The sequence below is a fragment of the Chlamydomonas reinhardtii genome, chromosome 4 (assembly GCF_000002595.2).
Source record: "Chlamydomonas reinhardtii strain CC-503 cw92 mt+ chromosome 4, whole genome shotgun sequence".
Classification (NCBI taxonomy): Eukaryota; Viridiplantae; Chlorophyta; class Chlorophyceae; order Chlamydomonadales; family Chlamydomonadaceae; genus Chlamydomonas; species Chlamydomonas reinhardtii.
The window spans coordinates 259,852-287,843 of record NC_057007.1 but is presented as its reverse complement, the minus strand read 5'-3'; the positions used below and the strand labels follow the sequence as shown (position 1 = coordinate 287,843).

The following is a 27,992-nucleotide window of genomic DNA, read 5'->3' as shown; positions in this document are numbered from 1 at the left end:
CCACCCCTCCACATCCCATAACCCTCCAAACACGCACCCATACTTCCCAACACTCACCGGGTGCTCTCTCTCCACCCCCTCACCCAGGCTGGCCCCCTTGGCCACCAGGCCCCTCCTCGTCACCCCCTCCAACCCCCACCCCCAAAACACACACACGCCACGCACCCAGGCTGGCCCCCTTGGCCACCAGGCCCGGCACCTCCTCCTCCAAGAAGGCGATGCGCGCCTCCTGCAGGCAGTGCGGGCGGTGCGGGTGTGTGTGGGCGGTGCGGGCGGTGCGGGCGGTGCGGGCGGTGCGGGTGTGTGTTTGTTTCAGGCGTGTGTGCATCAGGCGTGTGTGTGTTTCAGGCGTGCGTATTTGGCGCATGGGTGTGATGGGATTGCGGATGCGCACACAACACCACTAACGCCTTGCCGGGCACGTCGTGTGCTGGTTACGCCGTGTCCTGCTCCGTGCATCTGCCCACTGCATCCAGCTGCACACAAACACAAACACACTCTCTCTCCCGCGCACCGTTGCCCCCCTATCACCCTCCCCCGTCTCCCCCTATCACCCTCCCCCGTCGCCCCCCCTATTACCCTTCCCCGTCTCCCGCCTATCACCCTCCTCTCCCCCAGTTTCCCCCCCCCCCCCCCCACACACACACCTTGAGCGCCGTCTTCTTCTTCTTGTCTGCCTCGCTGTCCATCATCTTGAGCCGGTCCGTCAGGTCACCCTGCAGGAGGGAGGAGGTGGGGAGGAAGAGGAGGGAAGGAGGAGGAGGTGGGGAGGAGGAGCGGGGAGGAGGAGGTGGGGCAGGAGAGGAGAGGAGAGGCGAGGTAGGGAAAGGCGAGGTTGGAGGTGGGAGCAGGGAGGGTAAGGCGCGTGGCGTGTCCCCGTGTTGGGGATGTGGGTGAGAGCTGCAAAGGGGTCAGCAGGCTGCCAAGTAGGGCAGCCCCCCCCGCCAGCTCGCCATTGCAGTCCTGCAGCCCAACCTACTGGAGACCCGCGCTCCTCCCCTGCGCCACTTCCGCCCCAGCCTTGCCTACTTCGGCCCCCACTCCGGTACATTCCGCAGCTCTGCAGCCCTGGCCTCACTCACGCCACCGCCCTGCCCCTTTACTCCCCTCTCCCTCCTCATCACGCCACCCTCCCAATCCCACCCTCAAAACCCACCTTGACCAGCCGAGCCAGCAGGTACAGCCCAATAATAAAACCGCTGCCCAGGATGGGACCCAGGATGGGCACGTATTTTAAAACCATGGCCTGCTGCTCATTAGTCAGCTGGATCGAGTCCAGCCAGGCGCCGACGCTAAAACCGCCCGACGGGACGAGCGCCGTACCGCCGCCGCCGCCGCCGCCGCCGGCGCGGTCCGACATGGAGCGCTCGGCGCGCGCCGCCGCCTCCAGCGCCTCCTGCACGGGGGAGGGCGGTTTCCATGCATGATTAACAAAAGACGAGAGGATGTTGACATGTCGTGTGTGTGTGGGGGGGGGGGGGCGCGGGAGGATGTAAAACCATGCCGTCGTGAAAGTACGTCTACCCGTCTGCAGTCGCCAGTTCTCCCACCTCATCCCGCACACACATGCGCACCCACACATACACACACGCACACCTGCTCCGCCACCCAGGCCTCCCGCTCCGCCAGCAGCGCCGCCACCTGACCCGCCGCCGCCTGCACGGACACACACACGTGTGTTGGGAGCGGGAGTGGGTGGGGAAAAATAGGTGAGAGAGAAGGCGGAGTCAGGCCCGGCAGGAGCCAACTGCCGTTACGGTGATGGGGAGTGCATAGTGCATACCAGTGATGACACCCCTGTGCAGCCTCAACCCCCAACCGCCAACTACAAACCCCCAGCCGCACGCCAACCGACCTGGTAGTTGTCGTCCAGCGCCGCCGCCAACTGCTCCGGGCTGCCGTACGCGGCAACCGCCTCGAAGGCGGTTGGCCCAACCGCCGCGCCGCGTCGCTCGTCCTGCGTTTGTAGCAGCAGCAGCAGCGGCCGGCTGGGTGCAAGAGGTGAGCCAAGCAGCTGAGACAATCCTTGTGCAGCATCGCGCTCCCGCTCCCTTGCCCGACGACACCTTGCCGCCTCCCACGCCTCCTTGCGCTCTTGCCCCCTTCCTGCCGTCTGTCATCGGATCCCCCTCCTCCTCCCAGCCGCATTTCCCTCCTCCCACTCTTCCCAATCCTGTCACCCGCCTCCCGCTGCCTACCACCACACACACACGTTTGGTTGATGTTTCTAACACACACACACACACACACACACACACACACAAGACACACACACGTAAAGCACGCCCTCACCTCGGGCAGCTCCACGGGTGTGGCCACGGCGCCCGTGTCCACCTCCCCCAGCACCGCCTCCTGGGCCCCCCGGGCCTGCAGTCTCACACATGTGCGTTACAGGGCACAGGCAGAGGTGTGGGCAGGTGCGCGTTTGCGGCGGCGGCAGTGGGCGCATGGGTGCCAGTGCGAGTGCTCGAGGGAGTGAGAGCGCCACTGCCTCCCACCGCCCCCCTGTACGGCTGGGCCCGAAGATACCCCTCCCCCCCACACACATACCGTACACACACGCAACGTCCCTTCACCCTACCACACGACTTCGTCTGCAGTCTTCAGTGCATCCTGTACCACGCATCCTTGCACCCCCCCCCCCACCCCAGCCCCACACTCTCCCCACCACACACACGACCACCAGCCCCCCACCCACCCCACCCGCATGGCCGCCAGCTCTGGCATGTAGCGCGGCTCCAGCGGGATGTACGACACAGCCGTGCCGTACTGCTGCAGCGCCTGCGTGTGGCAGTGACGTGGCATGTGTGTTAAAGAGCACAAGGAAAACATTGCGCAACGACAGTGTATGCGATGCAGCAAGTGGCATGTGTGTGTGTGGGGTGGGTGGGAGTGTGGGGTTTGAGTGGAGGTGCATACTTCATGGGTGTTGTTGAATCCGTGTTGTTTCATCGAATGGGAGCGACTTGGGCAGATGGGGCACGAAACAAGCTTGTGCGGGCACGGTGCAATAGGATACACAACCTACACCGCCCGTCACCCTTTACCCGCGTAAAGCCGTACCTGGGAGATGCGCGGCTCTCCGGGGGGGATCACCGCCTGCTTGACCTGCACGTGCGCATGTGACACGCAGACAGACAGGCAGACGCAGGTCAGGGGGCGCCGGAAGCAGAGGACACGCTACACACAGTGTGGGGGTTTGGCGCCCACCCGCCCAAGCCCAGTCCAGCACAAACACAAACCCACAGCCAGGACAGCGCCATCCCCCAACCACCAACCACAACTGCCTAACCGCCGCATCGTGGACCCCTCCAAAACCCATCCCCCGTCCCAACCGCTAACCGCCAACCGCACACCTGGCCGTTGGCGAACCGGACCAGGCAGCGGCCGTCGGGGCTGGCCAGCGGCGGCGGCTGCGGCTGCTGCGGCCCGCCCAGACCCGGCGGCGGCGCGGCGGCGGAGGCGGTGACTGCGCGGGGCGCCTGGAACCACAGCACCTGGCTGATGCGGCCCGTCCTGCGTGCGTGCGTGTGTATGCGCGTGCGTGCGTGCATGGGGGGTTATCAACGGTTGTGTGCATGCATTCCACGTCCATGCCCCGTCCTCGCACCCCATCCACGCAAGCTCCATAGCCTCCACCCCTCACGCGATGCCGGCACCGGGGCTTCGGCGCTCCGCCCCTCCCTGCCACCTCGGCCACGCCGCCCTCGCTTCACATCGCCTGCTGCGCATCGCCGACGTAGTCGTTGCCGGAAACCCCCTTTCCGACCTACGTCCCCATCCCTTGCTTCCGCGCCTCGCTGACCTGCCTTCCCTGCTCTGCCATCCACCCCCCCCCTGACGCCTCTGTCTGTGCTCCGCTAGTTTAGCTGGGTTCGGTTTAGTAGGGCCTAGTATCTGCAACCCCGCCTCTCTCCCTGCCCCCTCTTCCCCCCCTCCCTGCTCCCCCCACTCACCTGATGCCCTCCAGCACCTCGCCGTAGCTCGCCACCTGCGCCGCCAGACACAAACACCCTCACACTCACGTCACATCGCGGCGGACATCTTGTCTTTGTCTTTGTCTATTCCATTGTGCGTTGGGAGCAACCGCGTAACCCCCAACACCCGTACAGTTTGCACGCGAAACACACACGCGAACTCCCCCCAAGCCCCCCTCCCCATTCGCCTTCCCCTTCCTCCTCACCTGCCGTACCACCGGCAGGCCGTACACGTTGTCGTACAGGAAGGGCCAGCGGCCGCCGCGCAGGCTGCCGTAGTTCTTCTCCGGCAGGGGGGCGACCACCGCCGTGGCGCGGGCCGGCAGCGCCGGCACGGCCGCGGCCGCCTCCGTGGCGGCAACACCGCTTGCCACAGCCTGTGTGCGTCAGGGTGTGCGTCAGAGGGTGCGGGAGGCGGGCCCGGCGGAGTGCTCGGGTTTGACACGCGTGAGAGAGGTGTCGCACGCGGAGTGCCAGGTGGCGGTGTCTGGATACACCGACAGTGGCTCAAAGCTGCAATTTTTGAGTTGTGCCCTTCCACTTCCAGTTCCCCTGCCAGTTCTCCCAGTGCCGCCGCGGTCACGGCCACAGGCAGGGCGCGAGCTGCGCCCCGGGCGCCCTGCCCCCGCGCCACCCCACCCCGTTCTGCACACACATGCAAATCCGTCACACCCACTACCCAGCAACCCCCATACACACAGCTTCATGAGCCCCCAACCCCAACGCGAGTCATACCCACCTCAGCATCAGCCACGTGCACACGCGCGCATGCTCTCCGCCGCCCAGAGGCGCACCCCCGGGAGGACCATCCCAGGGCCGCTGGTCGAGGCGATGTCGAGCAACCCGCCGCGCCCAGAGCCCGGGCGGGCAAGCTGGGCAGACCCGTCGCCTGCGCATAAGCATGTTGCAAGAGTTTTGCGAGCCACGGGAAGCGGAATCGGAAAGCGGAGTTGGCTGTGCAGCAAATGCACGAATGCACCTCGTCGACCGCACTGGATCAAGGTCAACCGAGCCCAGGTCTCGTGCTAATGCATCCAGCATTGTTTGGGAATTAATAGCACGTCTTGCCTTCATGCGAGGGGCTCCGCCGCCTGGTCAGAAGCCGAATTCGCTTGCTTTAGACCTCTCCTTTATGTCTAGAGCTCTCAGTTACAAAGAAGCAATGATCCCAGCTACTGGCATGGCTTCGGCACCGCTACCCAGATGGCTGTCGCGGAGTTTGGGTGGTGACCTGTCCGAAGTGTGCCTTGAATGATTGAGAAGTCCCTGAACTACCAGTATAATGCAACCGACATGCCAGATTTCCAAGAGCCCTTGACACTTCCGCTGGGACTGATTGCATGCCGCAACTCGCAGGCCCCGTTTGCGCAGACCTTCTTAACATAATCCTGGCAAAATTTCATGTCTGCATGTTGAAGCAATTGACCACAGAGTTAAAGCTTCAACTCGACCGGGGACACGCCACCACTTGCCCCCTTCCCGGTCCCCCGAACCTGGTCCGGTGCGGTCCCATTGCCCCTTCTTCCGCCCTCTTCACTCTGGGCGAACGCGTGCCAGATGACCCGCGGCGGCGTCGCCTTGCTCCTCCAGCTCCTCCTTCCCGCCTTCCAATCCGACCTCCAAACAACACAGCACACACAATGCTGCCCCTGCTCCTGCCTGCCTTCCTACCTCTCCAAATTCAGAATCCCGCCCCCTCCCCGCCCCTCTCACTCCTCCGCCCCCGCACCCCGCCATCCCCCCCACCCTTCACGCCGCCTGCCCGCTCACGCCTCCTCCTCGCCCTCCTCCGGCTCCTCCTGCGCGTACATGGGCTGCGGCTGTGTGGAGCGGTAGGCGGCGGTCCAGGCGGAGAACTCGTCCTTGGCCTGCAGGGTTGGAGGGGGGGAGGTTGGAGGGAAGGGGGGTTGGAGGGATTGGGGAGGGGAAGGGGGAAACGTACGCCGGTGTGCCTCATGTCTTGTGCACGTGTGTGAGGAAAGAGGCAAGGATGCATAGAGCGGTGCTTGGGTGCTGTAACTATTGCACTGTCATGCTGTTCGCCACACTCGCTCGCCAACACACAACACAACAGTGCGATACCCGCGGCCTCACCCGCCACGCCATCCAGACCCACCCCGCAACCCAAACCCAGCCCGCCCACCCCTGAACCGCCACACCCACATCCCGCCACCCCAATTCCTCTCTCCCCCTGCCCCTCCACCCCGATTCCTCTCCCCCCCCTCCCCCCCTCCCCCTCCCCACCTCTCCCCCCCCTCCCCCACCCCACCTTGTCGGCGTGTCGCAGCATGGCCTCTCGCGGATCCATCTCCTGCTCCGGCGCCATCAGCCCGCCGCGCTGTTTGGGGTGAGGGGATGGAGGGTGTTAGGAGGGTAATGGGAGCGTGTTGGGAGGGTGTTAGGAGTGGGCAATTGTTTGCCACCGCCCCTGGCGAGAGTGGGCATCGCAGTCGAGAGGTGGAGTTGCCCCACCCGGCTTCGTCATGTCCCTGGCTTGCTTGCTTGCTGCAGTGGTTAATGTCAACCCCCTTCATGCCCCCACACCACAACTCCGACTTCCCCGCCCCCCATCTCATGTTTCTTTGGGATTGGGACAACCTATCCACTCAACCCCCACCACACAAACACACACACACACGCACCCATCTCATGTTTTCTTGATAACACACGCACACATGCGACACACACGCACACCACACACACACACACATTCCCTGCCCCCCCCCCCAAACGCACACACACACGCACCTGCTTGAGCAGGTGCTGCGTCAGCAGTGTGCCGCCCGTGGATCCCAGCTTGCCGCCCTTGCCGCGCCCCGTGGCGATCATGCCCAGGTCAGGGCGGCGAGCGCGCTGCGCCTCCTTCTCGGCCTTGCGCTTCTTGATGGGGTCCTCCCTGGGTGGGTGGGGGGCCCGGGTGGAAGGGGGGTTGAGGAGCGGGGTTGTTTACATGATTTGCTTAAGTGGGAAGAGGGCCTCCCGTTGCCCAAACCACCCAACCAACTCGCACGACGTGCCTGACCTCCCTGCCATCAACTAGCCCAACCTATCAATCACACAGCCCGCTCCCCCCCCACACTCCAATCCCCACCCCCAACCCCCCCCCGGTTGGTTGAGTTTGGGCTGGTATTTACAACCCCCCTGTCGGGGCCCGCGCCCTGTCTGGACTCATTGCCCGTGCCTGCCCTCTGTTTGCCTGCGCCCCCGCCCCCCCCCCCGCCGCCACATGCCCCATCCCGCGCACTCATCCCGCCCCTCTAGTCGTTGCTCGTTCGCCCGCCCCACTCTCTCTTTCTTTGTCTCTGAGCCGCGCGTGGGGTCCCATAGCTTATGTACTGCCTTCCTTTACCTGTCCCGCGATTACTACTAACGCTCGCCGCTATGCCACGTTCCGACATGTGCGTCTTCGCCTTTGCTGTTGGACGCTTCTACCTGGCGCTCCTCCGTTCGCGTAGAGGTGAGTATGTTAGTTTAGATTTGCAAGTAGTTGGGCGACGGGGTCCGCGCGCGGCTCGCACTGCTGACATGACTTCGGAGCTGCTCTGGACTGCTCCTTCCACCTGCCGCTACACTGCCCAAGCCCGCCTGACTACCTATGGTGATGTACCACAGCTCGCATATGCGGCTGCAGTTTCTCCTTGCAGCGCGACTGTTTCCTTACGGGATTGGTTCAACATTACCCCCCCCCCCCGCACACACACACACACACACACACACACACACACACACACACACACACACACACACACACACACACACACACCGTCCAAATGCCCCCACCCACCCACCCACCTGTACATGGGCAGCGCGTGCGGCGTCTTGATGAGCAGGGGCGGCGTGAAGTCCAGCGGGTTGGGCGCCCGCGGCCGGCGGCTGGCGGCGCTCAGCACGCCGCGCTCGGAGCGGGTGAGGTCGTACAGCGCATGCGTCTCGCCGGACTTGCGGTTGCCTGGGGTAGGAGGGGGGGACAACATTCAAGATAAAATAAGAAGAGGCGAATTTGTGGCCAGGCACATTTGGGGAGGGGGGTAGTTTCTTCCCATCCGAAGTGAACCGAGACTCAGAACCACACGTCTAACGTATGTGTTACCCACGGACCCACAAACACGCGCACACACTGCACGCTCCCACGCCCGCCCCCCCCCACACACACAAACACGCTGACACGCTGACACACACACACACACACACACACACACACACACACACACACACACACACACACACACATAGACACACGCACGCGCGCTTCCTCACCCATGCCCACGAAGATCTGGTTGAGGCGGTGGTGCCAGGCCAGTCCGGTCACAGCGCCGGGCATGCCAACCTAGGGGGGAGGAGGTGGGGGAAGGAAGGGATGAGGAAGGGAGGAGGCAGGGATGAGGCAGGGATGAAGCAGGGAGGAGATGGGAGGGGTTGCATGCATGCCCGTGCCGGAAGGAGAGGGAACGGGGAGGGGGCACTGGGAGGTGTGGGAGGTGTGGGCGGGGAGTTGCAAAAATGTTTGGAAAAGCGGTACATGCATTGAAGACCGGGGGGGAGGGTGGTGAGGGCATTGTTCCGAGGGGCGAGGGCGTGATCCAGGGTGATGGATCGCGGCAGGACCGGCGGCCGAGGCAACGGAGTGGTTGGGGAGCCGTGTGCGGCCCAGCGGCACGCAGCAGCAGCAGCCACCGCCGCCTGCCGCTGTGTGGCTGGGAGACACGGTGATGGGGCCCAAGCCGCAAATACAGAATAATAACAAAATTATAGAAACAACCGCCTCACACTTAGTAAGGACAAACTCCCTGGCTAACCCCTTACCTTGCGGATGAGCTCGTGTGTGCTCTTGCTGAAGAACACCACACTGCCCTCCGTTCCCGCGTCACCGCCGCCGCCAGCGCCCGTGCCGCCCGTGCCTGTGTTAAAGAGCACAAGGAAAACGTTGCCCGTGCCTGTGTGTGTGTGTGTGTGTGTGTGTGTGTGTGTGTGTGTGTGTGTGTGTGTGTGTGTGTGTCGCCACAGCAGCACAACCGTGTGAGCGCGGGTGACTCGTGTAAAACCCGGGGCAGGTACGGTACCCAGGGACATGGGATGGGGATGACGGCCACCACACGGCGAGGTGTGTTGTCCCATGCGAGGACACGGGGGCCTGCTAGCGCACAGCCACGCACACACACGCACACACACACACACACACACATGCACATACGCATGCACACACGCGGCCCCACTGCCACACACATATATACACACACATACAAACATACACCCACACTGTCTGCACTTGAGCCCCAGGTCCCAGTATTATTGTAGTATTTGTCCAGAACACTCGCTGACGAGGTGTTTAACAGGCAGCTGTAAACCGTACTTGCACACACAATCACACATCCACACGAACCCACGCGAACCCACCTGTGAGGATGACGCTCTCATCCGGGCTGAAGATGGCGCGGGTCTGGGCGTAGGGCGCCGACAGCCCACCGTGCACCTTGAGCGGCGCGTTGAACCTGTGTGTGCGAGTGCGAGTGGGTGGGTGAGTGGGTGGGTGGGTGGGTAAGTGAGTGAGTAAGTGGGCGGGTGCGTGGGAGGCAGTGGGGGGGTGCTGTGCTTTCAGCATGCACCATTCACCATTCACCGAGACACTTGAGACACGAGGATGCTTAAGACAACGGGTCCCCAAGATAAGGTAGGTGAGTCCGTGGGGGCACCACGTGAGGGGCACCACCACCCCACCACCACCACCACCACCACCACCACCACCACCACCACCCCCCACACCAATAACACCAACACCCGCCAGGCCCCAGTCCTCAGGCTCCAGGCAACAGCACTCACTTGCGCAGGTCCCAGATCTTGAGTGTGGCGTCCACGCCCCGGCTGATCAGGGTGGTGTTGTCGGATGAGAAACACAACGACGTGATCTCAGTGCCCTGCGCGCGTGTAGGAGAGTAGTTGTGTGTGTGGGGGGTTACATTCATGATTAATTAAGAAGTGAAGTGAGGGGGGGGGGCGGGCGGGGTGGGTCATGGAGTTGGGTGGTGGAGACTGGACGAGGCGGGAATGGCCCGGTGTCATGACGCGGGTGCTTCCCACACACACACACACACACCCGGGCACAACACCAACACCACGCCACACCACACCGCGGCACGGTACCAACCGCACGCACAGCACAAGCAACGGCCGCGCCACAGGCGGCTTTCGACTCACTTTGCAGTTGGTTGGACAAACCGCCACAGACAGCTGCCCGCCGAGCCCGGTGGCCACGTGACCTCCACGCGGTTTTAAGACCCAGCCCAACAAAACACACGCCCCGACACGCCCCGACAGACGCAGGAGCCAGGCCACTACGCCCCTGTCACAGCACACAGCACAGCGCAGCACACAGCGCAGCACAGCACAGCACAGCACAGCACACGCACCGGCTGGTGTGCGTTGCGGGCCAGCTGCGTGGGCCTGCTCACGTACGTCCAGCCCTGCTTCTCAATCATCTGGGCACCGGGGGCAGGGCGCGGGCGGGATGGGGGTGGCAGAGAGGTTGGGGAGGGCAGGGTGGGGGTGCGGGTGGGGTTGACAGAGAGGCGGGGGAGGCAGGGCGGGAGGGCAGGCAAGCCCACGTCCGGTTATCAGCAGTGTTGGAGGGCAGGGCTGGACAGCAGTGTTGGAGGGCAGTGTTGGACAGCAGTGTTGGGCAGACGCACTCGACATGCCAGGGACATGGCTGCGACCCCACCTCCTCCCCTCCCCATGCCTACCCTGCCTAGCTCCATCCCACCCCTCCCACCTGCCCACCCGACACACCCTACCTGGTGTGTGGGCGGCAGCACCTGGCTCCCCCCTCCCCCCCTCCCCCTCCCCCCTCCCCCCCTTCCCCCTCCTCCCTTGTGATTTAATCACTCCGTTCTTCACATGAACGGCTACCCCCCCTACCTGGTGGGTGGGCGGCAGCACCTGAGCCACCGCCGCCGACGTGCCGAACTTGCCTGAGTGAGCGGCATGAGTGGGAATGAGTGGGAATTAGTGGGAATGAGTGGGGATGAGTGGGAATGAGGTGGGCGGGTGAGGGAGTCAGGCCACCCCCGTCCATCTCTCCTAGCCTCAGCCTCAGCCTCAGCCTCAGCCCCAGCCGCTTCCAGCGCTCACCTCCCACGCTCCAGACCTGGATGGTCCCGTCCGCCAGCCCCGCCCCGATGAGGCTGCCAGTGGTGTTGTACGACACAGCCGTCACCGCCGTACGCACCTGGGCGGGCAGTGCCGTACAGTTCGGTGTGTGTTTATGCGTGGAGGGGGGGCGGGGCCGTACACAGCATGGACTAACATGAAGGGCTGCGGGCTGCAAATGCACGGCCGATACTGGGCAACATGCGCCAAATGGATTCTGGGTAAACCTGGTTCAAGATGGCTGCCGCTTTGCCAATCCAATGCTAGTAATGTCCATCCCGCAACAAGCAACAAGCAGCAAGGCCCAGGGAACACAGGACACAGCACACGCGCCATCCCCTCCCCTTGTGGTTTAGTTTGGGCTGGTATTTACAACCCCATCCACTCACCGGCTTGGCCAGGCTGGGTTTGATCACGGTCTTCTGCGCAATGTTGTGCGTGTCCCACACCCGCACCTGGGGGCACACGTGCAGGGCGTTGTAGTGTGTGTGTGTGTGTGTGTGTGTGTGTATGTGTGTGCGTGCGTGTGTGTGTGTGTGTGTGTGTGTGTTTGCGCGCGTGCAGCAGGGAAACACGAGAATGCAGGTGCTCATATGTCGTGTCAGGCGTATGCCCCAAACACCTGTGTAGCTCGCATCCTGCTGCCAGACGGGACGGCCTTGACAAAAGCCCGTAGGTGGGGTGAATTCCACCCCCCGCCCCCTCACCGTGCCGTCCTCACTGGAGGTGAGGGCCGTGAACTTGTCGCTGGGGTGCCACCAGCCACCTGAAGCAGCGGCAGGGGGCCAGGGGGGGGGGGGGACAGGGGCTGTACGGTACATACCAGCCCAAACTAAACCAAACGTGGGGGCAGGGGGCAGGGAGTTACAGTCATGAGAGAGAGCGGAGCCCGGTGAAGACCCACCACTCCACTCTCCACTCTCCCCCCGACCACCCCTCACCATCTCACCCCTATCCACAGTCCAACCTTCCCGCCCACCATCTAACCCTCCGCCCTCCTCCCTCTATACCCCCCTCCTCCCTTGCTTGTCAGCCCTCGTCATCAGTGCTTCGCCACTACCAAGTGTAAGTGTAATTATTCTCTCCCTCCTCCCTCTATACCCCCCCCTCATCCCCCTCACCCCCCTCCTCCCTCTAAACCCCTGCCACCCGCCCGCCCGCACAGCCTTCACCACCCACCCGTGCAGCCGCTGATGTGGCCCTTGGTGTTGCGGCTGTCACGGATGTACATGTCGCCGCGGATGAACTCGCCCAGCGCGCGCCCGTCGCGGTCGTAGATCTTGGCCTGGAGGGTGGGGTGGAGAAGAGGTGAGGAGGTGAGGAGGTTGGGAGGGGGGGTTCCATGCATGTTAAATAACTTGAGAAGACTGGGGGGGAGACGGTTAGCTAGGAGGTGAGGAGGTGAGGAGGTTGGGGGGGATCGGGGGAGGCGGTTAGGTGAGGTGGTGGTGCGAGGCTGGCGGTGTGTGCTCCATGCCCTCCACACACGCAAACGCACACGCACGCACGCAAGCGCACACCGACATGCGTGTGTCCGGTGTCCCCCTTCCCTTCTGCTCGCCTGACACTCTTAGCACTCTTACCACCCTTTGTGCGCTCACACGCACACGCACAAGCACACGCACACGCACACACGCACACACACATACACACACACACGCTCATTCACACCCACACGCACACGCACACGCACACACATACACACACGCTGACACGCTGACACGCTCACACACACACACACACACACACACACGCTGACTCACACACACACGCACACGCACACACATACACACACGCTGACACGCTGACACGCTCACACACACACACACACACACACACGCGCGCTGACTCGCATACACACCTGCGCCGAGCCTGTGACCACGAGGAAGGCGTCCCCCGAGGGCGACCAGCTCACAGACAACACCGGGTGGCCCTCGCTGGGCTCGATGTCGCTGTGTGTGGGGCGTGGTTGTATGGGTGTGGGTTATGTGGGCGTGGTTGTGTGGGTGTGGTTGTGTGGGTGGTTGTGTGGGTGTCTGGTTTGGGTCTCAGCTTGTGCGGTCCGCAGCAGGACGGCGAAAGCGACGCAATGACAGGCAGCCAAGCACGGTCGGCAGCTCCCCCCCCCTCGCCCTTGCCCTCGCCCTCTCCCCCCACCCCCAACCCCCACCCACCCACCCACCCCAGCCCACCCACCGGAAGCTGCGCATGTCTGACTTCATGCCGTGGAAGTCGTATATCCGTACCGTGTAGTCGTACGACCCGGTCACCTGCACATACGGTACGTCGGTTGTTTGGTTGGTTGGTTCGTTGGCGGCGTTTGAGCGGTCCTAGCACGTGGCCTTGATATCACTCGTCCTTCCTTCCATGCTCTCTGCGCCCTCGCCTGATTGGCCCCCACACGCACCTGGCACGGCCCTGGCATCACATTACGCTTCCACGCCCCCGCCCGCCCGAGCCAGCCGGCCCCCCTAAGTCTGGGTTCATTTGGGTTCGGAGTGCACAATAAACTACTCCCTCCCCCCAACCCCATGCCGCCACATTGGGTTCGGTCTAGTACTTACAACCCGCGCCCACCCACCCCGCCCGCCCCCCCACCGCCCGCCCCCCCGCCCCCCGCCCCCACCCCCGCCCCCACCCCCCACCATGCGTGTGCCGCTGTGCTCCACGTCCAAACACGCCACCGCCTTGGTGTGGCCCTGAGGGGAGGGAGGCAGGGAGGAGGGGGGGCACAGGGGAGGAGGGGGTTCGAGGACGAGTGCGATTCAACCGCAGGAACACACACGCACACACACAATACACACACAAAGTTGTTGTCCTTAGCACACAAGTCCGCACCTTCATGATGGCTTCGTGGGTGATGGGCAGGCCATACGGGTCGTCCTCCTCCCCATCCTCGTCCCCAGCAGCCGGGTCGCCGCCGCCGCCATTGTCGTCGTCATCATCGTCCGACTCTGTCCGCGCGTTGCAGTGGACAGTGGGCAGCGACAGTCACGCTAGGCAGGTGGACACGTCAGGTGAGGCAGGTGGGCATGTCAGGTGAGGCAGGTGGGCACGTCGTGCCCGTGTTCATGCTGGCTTGGTGCTGTCGGGTGTATTGCAGTGGACAACGATGTGGGCGGGTGACAGGCGGTCTTCACCGCCCTGTGCCTCCTAGAGGCCCCCTCTGGCTCAACACCCCGCTCTGGCTTCTGTTGCACTCCGCTCTAGGCTCCTGCAGGGCTGCTACAGCTCCTCTACGGCTGCTACAGCTCCTCTAATGGCTACCCATACACACACACACACACACATCCCCCAAGCACGCGTGTTCAGCGGCTTTGTTCCGTTTGTTTTTGTGTTTAACACATCCCCCAAGGCCCCCCAGCCCCCTCCCACCTCCGAGTACCCCACATCCCCAGCGGCAGCACACATATCTAACACACGACACGCACCCGGCGGCGGCCGCGGCGGCCCCACATCTGCGTCGCCCTCCTCCCCGTCCTCCTCAGGCGGCGGCCGCGGCGGCCCCACCTCGTCCTCCTCCCCGCCCCCCTCCGCCCCACCGCCAGCGGCCCCGCCGCCGGCACCGGCACCACCCTTGGCAGGGGGCCGCGGCGGACCAAAGGCCGCAGACCCGCCCTTTGGCGGCGGCCGCGGCGGCCCGAAAGACGCCTTCCCTGCTGCTGCTGCTGCTGAGCCGGGGCCGGGGCCGGCGCCGCCGGCGGCGGGCGGGGAAGCGGACCGTCGGAAGGCTGTGTGTATGGCGGAGGGCATTGCCACCTTCTGCTCCTGCAGGCCTGTTTGGTCAGGAGGGTTGGCACGGGGGTAGGTAAGCGGCATGTGGGCGGGCGTGTTGAGCTGGCGGGGGTATGTGGCGTACCCGTACTCGGACGGGCTGCTCCGCCCACTGCCTCGCACCCCCACCGCGGCGTGCCGCCGCCCCCCTCCCCTTCCCGTCTCCCGCACTCCCGCCTCCCCTCTCACGCCATACGGCGGTACCGCCTCCAACCCCAGACACAGGCATCACCACCGCCATTCCATCTCCCAGGCGGACGCCACCGCCTCGCCCCACAAACACCCAGCCCCGCCCCGCCCTGGCCCACCACCGCCCCCCGCCCCCCGCCCCACCACACACATACACACATGCACACACGCCCCCCTCACCGAATGACATGGGCAATGCCGCCCTCAGCGGGTCATCCAGCCGGTCCGGCTCCTCCACCCACACCACCTTGGGCGCCCGCGGCGCCCGCCCGCCGCCACCCGCGGCGCCCCCGCTCCCCCCTGCCGCTGCCTTTGCATCCCCCTCCTCGTCCCCCTCCTCCTCATCGTCATCCTCGCCGTCCTCGTCCTCAGCGCCGTCATCCTTCCCTTTCCCGGCGCCGCGGGGCGGCGGCCGCGGCGGGCCCTGCTGCGCCGGCGGCCGGGGCGGCCCCACACCTGGACCTCCGGAGCCGGAGGCGGCTCCAGGGCTGCACGGCAGGCGTGTGGCACGCATACACAAACACACACAATTTTAGGAGGAGGCCTGACTCCCAGTGGGTGTGTCACACCAACACGGGCGCTGCACGCCCCCACCCCTAGTACGGTATCCCGCCAGGCTTCAGGCACAAACTCCACAACGCGTGGGACTTCACGCGCTCGACGTGTGACCTCAGGCAGCCGGAGAAAACGGCTGGAACAGACTTTCACGTGCTCAGGTGAGGCAGTGTGCGTTTGCGGCCCGCACTCCTGCAGCCCAACCCCCGCCCCGCCATTGCCGCGCCCACCGTTCGCTCGCTTCAAAGTAGTCCCCCGTCTTCAGCGCCTCCGCACGACGTTGAATGTCCTTCAATTGCGACTGCAGATGGCGCGAATCGGAGGAAGGGCGTCTTGCGAATTCAGTTGGCAAGGGGATCTCACCCTAGTCAAATGCTGACGCAGCACTGCTTTGTGTGGCACTTGAGTATCGCATAACTGCTATTGATAAATGGGTTTGGACTTACCAGAGTCGCTGCGCCCCCAGTGCGGGCTGCTCGCTGCGCCCGCAGAGCCGCGAGTTCATCGTCATCGTCGCTTGACATCTCAATACAAGTTTGCTAAGTGGTATATGTCTTAAGGCAGTTCGAGCTGTGCGTTCTTGTCAGCGGGTGTTGACAGTTGCGACTGGACTACGTGAAGAAGAGTACTGGAGTTAGGGCATGTGCCCGCAATGAACGTGAATTGAAGCCGTGAAGGCCTTCTTGCGCCTGGGACATTGGGAGCGGCTGCCGAAACACAATCGCGGCACGGTGGACGCATGGTGGACGCTCAGTGCCCCGGGCCCTCGGCGGCAGGAAATAGAACGAGGCCACGGCACCCGTGCCGCCCAGCCTGCTCGCATGAGCGCCCCAGGTCGGCGCGCCGTCGCCGTCACATCTCGTCTCTCATCGCAAAGATTCAGAATTCAACGTCGCGGCGCCGGCCAGCCGGTGTGCCAGTCAGCCGGCAGCGGCATTGGTGCCGCATGTGCTACAGGGGCCTCTGGGGGCCTCTGGGGGCCTCTGGGGGCCTCAGGGGGCCTCTGGGGCCTGGGCTGTGCGCTGTTGTGCTTGTGGAGTGCGATGGAGCAAGCCAAGGGGCAAGGGTGCGGCAAGCAGGACAGGCGGGGGTTGAAGAGACTGCGAGTGAGCCCCCTCCCCCCCCCCCCACACACACAACGCTGAAAGCTAAGCACTTTTGGCCCCCTGGATGCGGTGGGCGAGGAAGCGGTTCAGGACTTCAGGCACCTCTCGCCGCACACCTTTTCTGGCCACGGCACAAACGCCTTTGTCTCACACATTCCCCTCCCTCGCCTGCTGCATGGCTTAGCCGCTCCTGGCGCGACAGCTTCGGGACTTGAAGTTCTCCCCCCACGCAGCCGTTGGCGCTGGCGCTGAACATGGCCATGCCTGCGACTCCCCTGGCCGTCCCCTCCCCCCCCCCCCTGGCCCGCCTCCCCCCTCCCCTCAGGGGCTCTCCGCGCCAAACCTTTGTCATAGAACGTGCGCCCTCAATACAAGACCAACCACGTGCAAAACTCTGTTGCCAAGGCGGGAGACCAATCGCTCCGCGTGCGTTGCTTGCACCTTCGCCCTCGCTCGCCGCCCTGCACTGCAGACATCACCTTGCACTGGCAGATGCTGCCAGTGGTGGTTCTGGCGTCCTTGCACACTTCGGACTGTCCCCTCTTGCAAGCCTGCATTTTTACGTACACGGTCCTCACGACGGTCCTGCGTATCCGCTAACAAACAAATGCAAATCCTTGCGACCCAGCATGCACAGATTGCACTCCCTTCGACTCGCAACGCGAGCCACACCCAGCCTACACATTCGTCTCCAGGGTTCGTCTCGGATTGTGACATTCTTGCACGTGACCCACTTGCTGTTGCCCTTCATCCATGCGCCCACCTTCGCCCATTGCAGTGCATGTCGTCCCTTCCCTGCTCACAACGTTGTCCCCCGGCTTTGATGCACGCTGCTCGCACATTGCATGGTTGCATATAAATGATGCCTAGGCTCATCTGCAGACCCTGGCTGGTTTGCAACAAGGCACCTTCGCATCCTCTCTTCATACTTCTACACGTGCCTCCTCGCGCACACAATCAAAGCTATGCACAGCCGTATCATCCATATCCTCCGCTCCCCGCACTCAACCATACACGCTTTTTCACCGGGAAAGGCCACGTGCGGGAAAGGCCACGTGGAGGAGGAGAGCGCAGCGCCGCCCAAGAAGCGGCGCAAGCGCGCAGGCTGAGGAGCCGGCTGGCGGTGTCTAGGTAGCGGTCCGCGGTGGGGCTGGCAAGGCATGCGTAGCGGCATGACAAGTAGTGCGGCTGTTGACAACTGTGCTGTGTCTGGCTGCGGTTGGCTCTGCTGTGGCATCGCGATTGCTAGGCACCTGGTTTGCCTATGTGCCTGTGGAAACCGACCCCGGCTATGTCCGGGCGATGAGGTTGTTCGGCCTCAGACTGTGGAGGGGCTCAGCCCCTTTTCCCGTGACCGGGGAACACTTGTCACCTCACTTCCTGCACCTACGAACATAAGAGGTTGGAAGCGCCTCGACAGCTAGATCCCATAATCAGCTACGAACCAGCCTCGAGCCCGAGATCGAGTCGTCATCCGTTATGTAGGGGTCGTGTAAAGGTGGCCGCTGAAGGGACTAATGCTGCTCCGCGCCGAGGACCTCAGGGCCAGAGATAAAGCACCAGTCCCTTCAGCGGCTACCTTTGGCATCATGTCAATAGTAATGTGACTTCCCGGCTCGACAGACTAGACACAAGAAAACTCACAACGTTGGCTTGCCCCTTCCCCCGAAGATCGATCGCCGGAGGGGGGCCCTCACGGTTATTCCAGTTTTATGTGCAGTTACGTCGGGAAACCCGAACGTAACTAGAGTTCTTGTGCAAATAATACGCCTTTCATTGTGTCCGTAGCAACGCATAACTTTGCAAAAACACAAGGAAGGCGTAAGACTAGAGGCGAAGAGATCAGAGGCGTTGGAGGATCCCGGCGCTCGATAGCGCGATTGGCTTTGCATTTCCGGGAATTGCGGTAGACGATATTCTTCAAGGCAAACATATAGACTTGGATATGTGCGAGCGCAAACAGCAAAGCGCATGCGATCTCTCCGATCGGCGATAGCAGAAAGGCAATGTGCTTCATCGCAATGCATAAGCAGCGCTGAGTTTTGTGATATCAACGGTGCATACTATCGTGGTGACGATTTGTCGAAATCGTGTCTCGGGCCCCCTGCCCCCGACTCGCCCCCGCCCCGCCCGCGCTCTCTCGCCTTCCGCAAATGCAACTGTGTTCACCGGCGCCTCCCCGCGCAAATCCCTCCCCTGATACCAGCCCCGCATCTCCCTCCCATCCCGTTCGCACAACTGCGACTGCGCGGAACTGGATGCTGGGAATGAGCCCATAGCCGATAGCTGGGATCTGGGGTAAATTTCCCGTCATGCAATGGTGCGCAATGCAACAGGGGGAGGGGGCAAGCCGGGGTACTGCGTAGCGGTAGGTGTTTAGTTTGTTACTGCTTGATGCATACTGGTATCTACAACCTCGAAGATACGGCAAGTCCACAGCCGCCAGCAGCAGACGCCGAGGCAGCTTGCAGCACGGGCACCAAAAGCTGTACCTTCACCTACACACCGCCGCCTTCGTCCCCATAACGCCACCACCCTTGGCGCTGGCGCTGCACCGCGGCGTACGATGTAGCCCCCTCCGCCTTCTCTCTACACAGCGCGCTTGACCTAGCTGGCTACCGCTCGCCTGGCCACGCGCCCGCGGCTCTGCAATTGTCTTTGCCCTCGCATTGCAACCACTCGTGATCCAGCAGCTGCTCGGCACTACGCTCCTGCATGGCCGGAGGCGTGAGGATGGCTTCCAGGAATGCCTTCCCTGCCGCCGAATCCACGACCTGCTCGCAGTGCGGCTGCACGGCCCGGCCGAGCTGGAACAGGTCCGACGCGCGCGTGTAGCGGCCATTGACCAGGGTGGTGCGGGGCTGCCAGCCAGCCGGCTCGAAGGCTGGCGGCGGCCGCTGGTCGGCGGCGGCGCATGTCTCCAGGTCCAGCAGGAACCAGCGGCTTGGGCTGCTTGGGGAGCTAGGGGAGCACGCGAAGTTGTCCCAGCGGAGGTCGCGGTGCACGCAGCCTTCCTGAACGGGCGCATCGGTGTGTAAGCAGCAGGGTATGTTGCCCAACCAAATCAGCGCACAAAAGGCTCTTCATAAAGCCAGGTGTCGGTGTTGTTCAAAACATGCACGCAAGCTGTCCAGCTATGTTTGCTATACGGTGCAGAGTGTAGCTGTCATACACTGTTGCTGGGGTTGCCGTAACAAGCATGCCAGACACGCACCCTTCCGCAACCACTTGCATCGCCAGTCGATCGCCGCCCGCCCGCTTTAACTAACCACGCACACACCTTGTGGATCGCCGCCAGGCCGTGCAGCAGGCCGTGCAGCAGCCGCCGCGCGTCATCTTCTGAGGCCGGCAGCGCGTTGCTGCTTGGCAGCCCCACGGGCACAATGTCGACCGAGTACACGTCGCCGTTCAAGGTAGGGCCGTCCTCCAGGGCGTGCACCAGCCCTTGCCGCTCCGCGGTGGCGCGGTACAGCTCTTGCAGCCGTGTAAAGCTCATGCCGCACCAGGAAGCGAAGGCAGACCAAGGCGACAACCGCTTCCGCACCGCCAGCACGTCCGTGCGGAACAGCCTGTGGATGAGGCACGTGAACGGGCGGGAGCATGGTGTACGCCCTCGCTTACCACAAGTGCGTTCAGCCGACACGCACTTTGGGTCGCCCGCAGACATGCATACGGCATAGCTGCTGGGTCAACTGCCAGAGTCCCGGCATTTGTGCCATACACGCACCCACACACGCTTTCGCCCCCCCCTCCCCCCGGCCGCCCGGACGGCCGCTCATGTGGTAACGACTTCGTCTGCAGTCTTCATTGCATCCTGTACCGCTTTTCCAAACATCCCTGCAACCCCCCCCCCCCTACACCCGTTGTGTGAACCCCGGCGCGGTCCTCCCATGCTTACAGCTCGCGCGTGAAGTCGTGGCCATGTGCACGCATCACAGCGCCAGCGGGCAGCACGTCCGCCGGATAGCGCGCCTGCTGCGCGCGGAGCAGCATGTAGAACTTGATGGTGGCCATCACTGCATCGGCGCGGTCGCCCGCGCGGGTCAGGTCGTACCGGGGGCTGATAGCGCGCGGTGCGGCGGCCATACCGCTAGCACGCGAGATGGCATAGAACTGCAGCTGAGTGCCGGCAGCTGCAAAGCACGGCAGATACTCAATGCTGGGGCAGCAGTGGCAGGGCGGCGGGCAAAGGGGGGAAGCCGTGAACGCATGCTATAGGAAATAATTGTGATCCGTGAGGCCCTTTCAATACATGCATGCCAGCCGTGACATGAGCCGTGTACCGTATGTCACTTACTTGCCGTAGTACAGCTGCGTCCAGGCCGCAGTCTTCTTGCGCAGATCCTCGACCGCCTGTTCCATGCTTGATGCCGTGTCCTCCCATTTCGCCAGCAGCCGTCGGCCGCTGTTTCCCCGCAACACTCCGTCAGGCCGCAGAGACGAGCCGCCACGCGACTTCACGGTCATGAGGGCCGTGCTGTCCAGCTGGTCACGCTCCATCACCAGTCTACGCACCAACAAGGGAGGCAAGGGCTGAGCACCGAGCACCCGGGTACTATCTAGATACGCCAACACGCGACCCACTCTATCTTCAGCCCCAGCCATGCAGCGACCGCGCCCCGCCAGTGAGTTACGCACAGCACCTGTTTTCCCTCGTACCCGATGCAGAGGTCCGTCGGCAGCGCCTTGTCCAGCTCTAGCAGCAGCGACACCACCACCAGGTGCTCTGTGATAACTGTGCACGCCTCCGAATCACCCGGGGGCAGCGGCGCCGTCATGCTGACAGCAACGGCACGGGCGAGCTGCCCCAAGGCGGCCACGAAATGCAGCCGGCGGGCGGGCGTCAGTATGGCGGCGTCCAGCGCATTCGCAATGATGGGGATCTGAGCGGCGGGCGGCTCAGTGAGGAAGCGTTGCAGGTCACCAAGCTGTGGAGGCGAGCCCAGAGCAGGCTGGACGAGCTGTTTGGCATACTCTTCGGAGTTGTCCGTGCCTTGCAAGCAATGAGGAAATGAAGCAACGCAACATTCAGTGACACAATCTGCCAGCTGTGTCGGCCGTTCCGCATGCCTAGGGCCTGTGCACACCGTGCACGCCGATCCACCCACTCTCTCATCAACTCTGCCCGCTCCCCCTCTGACTTGATGGGTCTCCCAGCTTTCCATGTTGGCTACCCCACGGGTGAGGCCCCCTGACCTGTGTCCGATTGGAGCAAACAACCATCAATCGGCAGCAACTCAGAGCCCCCTGAGCGAAGCGATCCAGGGGGCGAAACGGATTGCCCCCCACCCTACAGCCTCGTGGAAATGCTCACCAGCAGCAGCCGGTAGCGACCCTGCAGGGCGAGGAAAGCACAACGGATCCCAGTGAGACTGCAGTTCCAGGTTGCGGACAAACTCGATGCGCTTTGAGGATAGTCAGGGTCCCGCGACGGCCAGTGTACTGTGCCGTGATCTTCGCGATAGCCCGCCCACGGGATGCTAGGGCTGGTGCTGAGGCCCATCCGCCGGTAAGCCAACCCCTAGGCCAGAATACAAACTCACCGGCTCCCGCCGCGGTCCCGCCTGTACAACGTGGGAGCAGTCGGGAGGCACAAGCAAATTACGACATGCCCTCCGCAGCATGCGGCTCTCCAGAAGAACCAAACTGTGCAAGCTTGATTTATGTTCCAGACTGACCTCGGTTGCAAATGACCGCCTTGATTGCCTCTGCAGCCACGTCCGGGTCACCAGATACGAGCAGCGAGGCCTCTTTTTCGGACTTCTCCATTAGGATGAGTCGCGCATTGCCCTTCTGTGCCGCCGTCAAGCCAGGTAGGCCGTCTAGCGTCGTGGACCAGTCGGCCATCGCCAAGGGACAAGGGAGACGATGCTAGGAGCTCCGAGGTTTTAAGAGCTGTGGTTAAGAGCGCAAATAAGCAGCCGCTTGTAAATGCGCAACAACATCACTTTGAGTTCACGAAGGCAACATGTTGACCCGTGTTGGGCGTGTGGGGTTGACATGCAGGATGGGGACCGGCATCACCGGTTTTGGGACTGCAATCCCTGCGGGACAAGTGTTCCCCGGTCACGGGAAAAGGGGCTGAGCCCCTCCACAGTCTGAGGCCGAACAACCTCATCGCCCGGACATAGCCGGGGTCGGTTTCCACAGGCACATAGCCAAACCAGGTGCCTATCTAGCAGTCGCGATGCCACAGCAGAGCCAACCGCAGCCAGACACAGCACAGTTGTCAACAGCCGCACTACTTGTCATGCCGCTACGCATGCCCTGCCAGCCCCACCGCGGACCGCTACCTAGACACCGCCAGCCGGCTCCTCAGCCTGCGCGCTTGCGCCGCTTCTTGGGCGGCGCTGCGCTCTCCTCCTCCACGTGGCCTTTCCCGCCGCCCCCTCCGCTACCAAGATGCGCGCACGCGCCGCCGCCGCTGCCGCTGCCGCCGCCGCCGCTGCCGCCGCCGCCGCCGCCGCTGCCGCCGCCGCCGCTGCCGCCGCCGCCGCCGCCGCCGCCGCCGCCGCCGCCGCCAGTCTGCAGCGATGCAGGTCGCTTGTGCCCCAGCAGCATTTCCACCAGCGCGTGCCGGATGCTGGTGTGTCCCTGCGGGAAAACATGGGGATGGCTATGGGTTTCATGCCAGAGGATGCTCTAAGTGCCTTCTCTTGTGAGGAGTTGTGGTTAAAGCGCCCGCCTGCGGGGCTTGCGCCACCATGTGGTGTGTCTCGCTGCTGTGTCTGCCCTGCAGGTCCCTCTTGTAACCAATGCAATCTGCCCTGGGCTTTGGTCGGCAGCGTACGGTTATGGCCGGGCTGGCGGCGCGAGCGAAGCTGCCGTCGGCCCGGGTGCTGAGCATTGGACTTGCCGTCGTAGCTGACTTCTGGGGTCGTCTCCAGACGTTTGTGACTTCAGGTATCAGGCCAAAGGGTTGGGACACTGTGCCGTCTGCGCATCCTATCATCGCTCGGGCTGTTGGTGAAGGCATGGTATTGCGCTTGCCGTATGACGCTGATTCCCCACCTCCCTCGCCGTGAGAGGTTGTGAGTGGTTGGTGGCTTTGTGTGTGGGCAGGATGCACGTGTGGGCGACCGTTCTAGTGCCTGGACGCTTGCGCCCGCCCGGGTTAGTGCGTGCGCTGTGCATGTGTGCTGCGGCCTGGACGATTCCCGGCACTCCTGTGCCTAGGCTTGTGGCGTTGAGGCACAGCGGTGGGGCTCTGGCGGGTTGAGGCTTGGCTAGGACTCAATGTGCGTGGAGTCACACGGACTTTGACCGCGGGAGGGTTCGCAGCAAAGTCGGGGTTGGTGGAGTCAAGTTGGGCCCTGATAGCATGTGATGGCTCGGCGTCTTCGGGTGCTGGGACTGTCCCCTCTGTAACATCCGCATTCATATTTACGTTGTTACAATCACATACATATCTTTGTCCCACCGATGACGGTTCGTGACAGTCCCGCTCCGGGTGCTGCTGTTCATGTCGCCGGTACCCATCGTCACATCCATTGCTTTTATACGGGGCTCAGCCCATTTTCCAGCTGTACAAAGCTGACATCCTTTGTCTGACCACGTCACAAACGCCTTTGTCTCGAACATTCCCCTCCTTCACCTGCTGCATGGCTCAGCCGCTCCTGGCGCGACAACTTCGGGACTTGAAGTTCTCCCCCCACGCAGCCGTTGGCGTTGGCGCTGAACATGGCCATGCCTGCGACTCCCCTGGCCGTCCCCTCCCCCCCTGGCCCGCCTCCTGGCCTCCCCCCTCCCCTCAGGGGCTCTCCACACTTTCCTTCGATTACAGCAGGGGCTCTCCACACTTTCCTTTGATTACATGCCTACCCCGGCTGGGCCTCGGCAACATCGGCACGGTCTGTGTGCTTGCACGCTCAGGTTGAGTGGTGCCCTCGTGTACAGTCGCATGCCTCGCATCAGCATCAACAGCATCAACAGCAGCTGAGGCAGTCCTAGCTCTCCTGAAGTCCTGCGCCAACAGATAGTGCGATGGGTATGCAGGTCACTGTAACGACGGGAAACTCGCGTCTCGGCGCGTCTCAGCGCGTCCGAGCGCGTCAGGATGCGTCAGGGGGCGTCTGGCCGCGTATCGTGACGCGAGTGCTGAGACGCGAACAGTGACGCGAACTACTTTGAAGGGGACCCATACCGTGGTGCGCACGGTGTTTTACACTAGCCTATACTGCTATTGCGACAAATGTAGCCTTGCCCGGCAGTATGTGGGCTGTCATGGGCAGATTGGCCCCTGCACCTGCGCCTGCTGCCGCAAGCCCCTGCACCCCTGGCCCTGCACCCGGGCGGGCTGGCCAGCCCCGCCTCTGCCCCGTCGCCCCAACCAACCTTTAGGCGCAGTTCAGCCAGCCTGCGCCAGCCAGCCGATATGTGCCGATACTGCTTACAACAAGCCTATAAGCCTAGATACAGTAAGCAAAGGCATTGGCACAGGCGAGCATCGGTGACACCGGTGCAATCGGTCGCCCACCACCAAGTGTTTGCCCCTTGCCTCGTTTGACCGCTATTCTCTTGAAAACATAAACATGACTGACGAACTCATGAATCACTCATGATACGTCTGCCAACGGGCCTTGTTCCGTTGGTGGCGGCCTGGGGCCTTCAGAGCGCGCTTCACAGCGGGCTTGTATGGCTCCAGTCCAGCCCAGGCGCCATCGACAAGCTGGCCGCGGCGGGTGCCGAGCGCATGAAGGTAAGACCACTGTGATCATGTTCTCTGCGCGCGTCGTCTAATATGGCTCGCTGCGTAAGTCGTTTACTTCTGCACTGGAGATGGTCCCTTGCGGCATGGGTGCCAGGCACCACTGCGGACGGACCATCCCGTCGTGCAAGTTCGCTTTCACAGCATTGCGGCACACTTGCTGTCATGCAGGCGCTGGGCGACAAGAAGCGGACGGATGCGAAGAAGCGCAAGGATGAGAGGACGGCCGAGGCGCCAGCTAAGGTGAATGGGGGATCGAGCTTCCGTCGTCTGGTTCAGGGTGTGTGTGGCAGCATTGTTGGTGCTCTCGGGTGGGGTTCAGCTAGAATGCATTCTTAATGCATGTGGTTCTTGGTCTACGCCAGTGTACTCTTGCGTGTTTTCTTTCACCAATTTATGATGGCGAATCATTGTTGCGCCTACGCCCCCATCCCATGCAGAAGCACAAGGGCGATGAGGTGGTAGCCCCGGCTGCCAAGGCCAAGACCGATGCCAAGACTGCCGCTGAGGGCAAGGCTGCCAAGGTTCCGGCCGCGAAGGCTGGCAAGGCCGCCAGGGGCAAGGCCGCCAGGGGCAACGCCGCCAGGGGCAAGTAGACTGCCAATGCTGGTGCTACATGGATTGTACAATGTTCGGACTAGGCCTAGTACGGCTTATTCTGGACTTAGCTACCGAGCATTAGGATGTTTGGACCCTGTGTAGACCACCTAGCGGTAGTATGTTTGGACCCTGTGTAGACATCCACTCCAGCATGAGCGAGTGGCATTTGAGGACTGCTGTGCTGCATGTGCATGACAGTGAGACTGTGATGGGCGACAGAGCGCCTTTGACTGTGATGCACTTACTGTCAGATCGTAGTTGCGTGGAAAGCGAGTGAGATGGTCGGTTCAGGTAATCCTGAAACATGTGTGCAGCCAGGGTCCGCCGCAGAGGGATAGAGGCAGTGTAACGTGCTCTGGAATGAAGAGTTTCATGTGTTTCTCCGTGGATTGTACGGTTCCCCCGTGTTTCTGTTTTCGAATCGCGTCTCAAGACGCAGTGCGTCTTGTGCATCGCGTGTGTGTGAGACGCGGCGCGTCTAGGGTATCAGGCTAGCGTCTGGTGTGACGCATCGCGTTAGCTAAGACGCGCTCTCCATGCAATTGTACCGCGTCACGACTCGCGTTCCATTGCGTCTCGCAGACGCAGTGAAACGCGCTATCTGCAATGGTGCCCCGCTTCACTGTTTCTGGTTGCGTCCCCATCGCGTCTATCCCGCGTCTCCCCCGCGTTTCCCCCTTAACGCGCAGCGTCTCGGCGCGTCTGACACCGCGTCTCACAGGTCAGACGCGGCCCAGACGCGCCCAGACGCGCTTTCCCGTTGTTATAGTGGTGTTTGGGGACGGCTGGGTACACAGGAGAGGTTCCCTTCCGAGTTCCGCGTGGGGACGGCGTGTTCAGTGGCGACTCGGGTAACTGCTGAGCGGAGGACTGAGGACTGCGCGCCGGAAGCATGCCCAAAATGTGTTGTCTCTGTGAGTCTTGAATCTCTAGAAACTTAAAAGGTCGTGTGCATAATCAGCAGACCGCTGCCCAAGCACCTACGTGGTCCCGCGTACACGTGCGCACGAACATTGCTTAGCCCACGGGCGTGTGTGCACGACCCGTCAACCCCTGCATGCGAGCCTCAAGCGCGCGCTTGGGTCCCGGCGCCTACACTTCACCACATATACACACACAGTCTAAGAGCAACCAACGAGCAGCCGAGAAACCCCTGCACCTCGCGCTCCGTTCGCTCGTACGCCAATCATCAGGAATATTTGTCCTAGCTTCTGCCACCTTCCACCTCGCTCCACTCGCAGGCACACACACCCACACACACGCTCTGCTCCCCACCTGCTTAGCACACCAGGGCGGCACCGGCGTCAGCGCAACGGACACGAGCAGCCGCGACAGAGCTGCAAGCGCCGGCGTGAGTTCCTCCACACACACCCCCGCACGTCACCCCTCTGGAAGCCAATCACACAACCACACGCGCTGCCTAATGCTGCTGCGATGCTTCACACGCCTCCACCCTCCCTGCCTCATCTCCTCCTCATTGCCACCCGCTCCCACCATCCTCCACCCCTCGGCTCCCACCACACCGCCACGACTGCACACGCGCCGCCACGACACAGCCCACCACCACCACCGCACCCACGTCGTCTACGGCCGCTGGCTGCCGTCGCGGTCGCCGCGCGGGCCGCCGCGCAGGTTGCCCAGGGCCGACATGCCGCCGCCGCCCATGCCGCCGCCCGCGCCGCCGCCCATGCCCATACCGCCGGGCCGCCCGCTGATACGGATACCGTATTGCCAACGAAACCTCTGCTCTTTGAACTGGCTCTGAACGCCAAACCCGGTAGTTCTCACTACCTCCCCTAATCGGGACTAGTTACACCACAAACACGTGACCCATGTAAGGCACAAGTTGCAAGTCAGCAACCGGACATGCAAACCCGCATACCGCGTCAACTACGTCAATCAGGCAGCGGGTGGTCGACAATACAACAAACTGCAAACGGA

General features: G+C 62.9%; 4 protein-coding genes across 5 annotated transcripts; 1 reads left to right on the top strand and 3 right to left on the bottom strand.

The window, feature by feature from the left end:
* On the bottom strand, positions 1 to 5,153 carry CHLRE_04g217800v5 (uncharacterized protein). The gene is made up of 13 exons (XM_043061736.1): positions 5,046 to 5,153; positions 4,717 to 4,866; positions 4,184 to 4,354; positions 3,957 to 3,991; positions 3,357 to 3,516; positions 3,064 to 3,108; positions 2,704 to 2,781; positions 2,293 to 2,367; positions 1,856 to 1,957; positions 1,597 to 1,656; positions 1,157 to 1,396; positions 648 to 716; positions 1 to 229 (listed from the first exon to the last, which is right to left on the bottom strand). Exons 1-13 carry the CDS (start codon positions 5,049 to 5,051, stop codon positions 80 to 82), a joined length of 1,341 nt encoding a protein of 446 aa, XP_042924994.1. The 5' UTR covers positions 5,052 to 5,153; the 3' UTR covers positions 1 to 79.
* Positions 5,154 to 5,201: 48 nt separating this feature from the next.
* On the bottom strand, positions 5,202 to 16,273 carry CHLRE_04g217750v5 (uncharacterized protein). The gene is made up of 22 exons (XM_043061735.1): positions 16,085 to 16,273; positions 15,869 to 15,939; positions 15,264 to 15,571; positions 14,552 to 14,896; positions 13,959 to 14,074; positions 13,766 to 13,819; positions 13,317 to 13,390; positions 12,982 to 13,072; positions 12,300 to 12,405; positions 11,828 to 11,886; positions 11,510 to 11,575; positions 11,103 to 11,199; positions 10,890 to 10,942; positions 10,382 to 10,450; positions 9,795 to 9,889; positions 9,372 to 9,466; positions 8,781 to 8,875; positions 8,235 to 8,304; positions 7,770 to 7,926; positions 6,726 to 6,873; positions 6,247 to 6,315; positions 5,202 to 5,845 (listed from the first exon to the last, which is right to left on the bottom strand). The coding sequence occupies exons 1-22, from the start codon at positions 16,160 to 16,162 to the stop codon at positions 5,744 to 5,746; spliced, it is 2,418 nt and encodes an 805-aa protein (XP_042924993.1). The 5' UTR covers positions 16,163 to 16,273; the 3' UTR covers positions 5,202 to 5,743.
* Positions 16,274 to 19,111: 2,838 nt separating this feature from the next.
* On the bottom strand, positions 19,112 to 22,663 carry CHLRE_04g217700v5 (uncharacterized protein). Of its 2 annotated transcripts, XM_043061734.1 has the most exons (9): positions 22,423 to 22,633; positions 22,288 to 22,308; positions 22,059 to 22,079; positions 21,903 to 21,940; positions 21,404 to 21,737; positions 21,042 to 21,251; positions 20,643 to 20,903; positions 20,025 to 20,313; positions 19,112 to 19,758 (listed from the first exon to the last, which is right to left on the bottom strand). In XM_043061734.1, the coding sequence occupies exons 4-9, from the start codon at positions 21,907 to 21,909 to the stop codon at positions 19,360 to 19,362; spliced, it is 1,500 nt and encodes a 499-aa protein (XP_042924992.1). In that variant the 5' UTR covers positions 21,910 to 21,940; positions 22,059 to 22,079; positions 22,288 to 22,308; positions 22,423 to 22,633; the 3' UTR covers positions 19,112 to 19,359. The 2 variants fall into 2 exon arrangements, with proteins under 2 accessions (XP_042924992.1, XP_001703103.2); XM_001703051.2 differs by lacking the exon at positions 21,903 to 21,940 and having other exon boundaries at positions 22,423 to 22,663.
* Positions 22,664 to 25,123: 2,460 nt separating this feature from the next.
* Positions 25,124 to 26,979, top strand: CHLRE_04g217650v5 (uncharacterized protein). The gene is made up of 3 exons (XM_043061733.1): positions 25,124 to 25,442; positions 25,623 to 25,694; positions 25,892 to 26,979. Exons 1-3 carry the CDS (start codon positions 25,302 to 25,304, stop codon positions 26,045 to 26,047), a joined length of 369 nt encoding a protein of 122 aa, XP_042924991.1. The 5' UTR covers positions 25,124 to 25,301; the 3' UTR covers positions 26,048 to 26,979.
* Positions 26,980 to 27,992: the final 1,013 nt, after the last annotated feature.

Bases quoted from the DNA above. Each gene is read 5' to 3' on its own strand.
- CHLRE_04g217800v5 (XM_043061736.1), bottom strand. The intron at 1,958-2,292 runs GTGAGGGCGTGC...CTACAAACGCAG, and splicing joins CACCCGTGGAGCTGCCCGAG to GACGAGCGACGCGGCGCGGC. The intron at 1,397-1,596 runs GTGTGCGTGTGT...TCCCCCGTGCAG, and splicing joins AGGCCTGGGTGGCGGAGCAG to GAGGCGCTGGAGGCGGCGGC.
- CHLRE_04g217750v5 (XM_043061735.1), bottom strand. From the start codon at position 16,162: ATGTCAAGCGACGATGACGATGAACTCGCGGCTCTGCGGGCGCAGCGA. The intron at 13,820-13,958 runs GTGCGGACTTGT...CCCTCCCCTCAG, and splicing joins CCCACGAAGCCATCATGAAG to GGCCACACCAAGGCGGTGGC. The intron at 13,073-13,316 runs GTGGGTGGGCTG...CCCCACACACAG, and splicing joins TCAGACATGCGCAGCTTCCG to CGACATCGAGCCCAGCGAGG.
- CHLRE_04g217700v5 (XM_001703051.2), bottom strand. From the start codon at position 22,591: ATGGCCGACTGGTCCACGACGCTAGACGGCCTACCTGGCTTGACGGCG. The intron at 22,080-22,287 runs GTGAGTTTGTAT...CTCGCCCTGCAG, and splicing joins CGGGACCGCGGCGGGAGCCG to GGTCGCTACCGGCTGCTGCT. The intron at 19,759-20,024 runs GTGTGTGCGTGG...GCGCCCGTTCAG, and splicing joins GCCTGGCGGCGATCCACAAG to GAAGGCTGCGTGCACCGCGA.
- CHLRE_04g217650v5 (XM_043061733.1), top strand. From the start codon at position 25,302: ATGATACGTCTGCCAACGGGCCTTGTTCCGTTGGTGGCGGCCTGGGGC. The intron at 25,443-25,622 runs GTAAGACCACTG...GCTGTCATGCAG, and splicing joins CGGGTGCCGAGCGCATGAAG to GCGCTGGGCGACAAGAAGCG. The intron at 25,695-25,891 runs GTGAATGGGGGA...CATCCCATGCAG, and splicing joins CGGCCGAGGCGCCAGCTAAG to AAGCACAAGGGCGATGAGGT.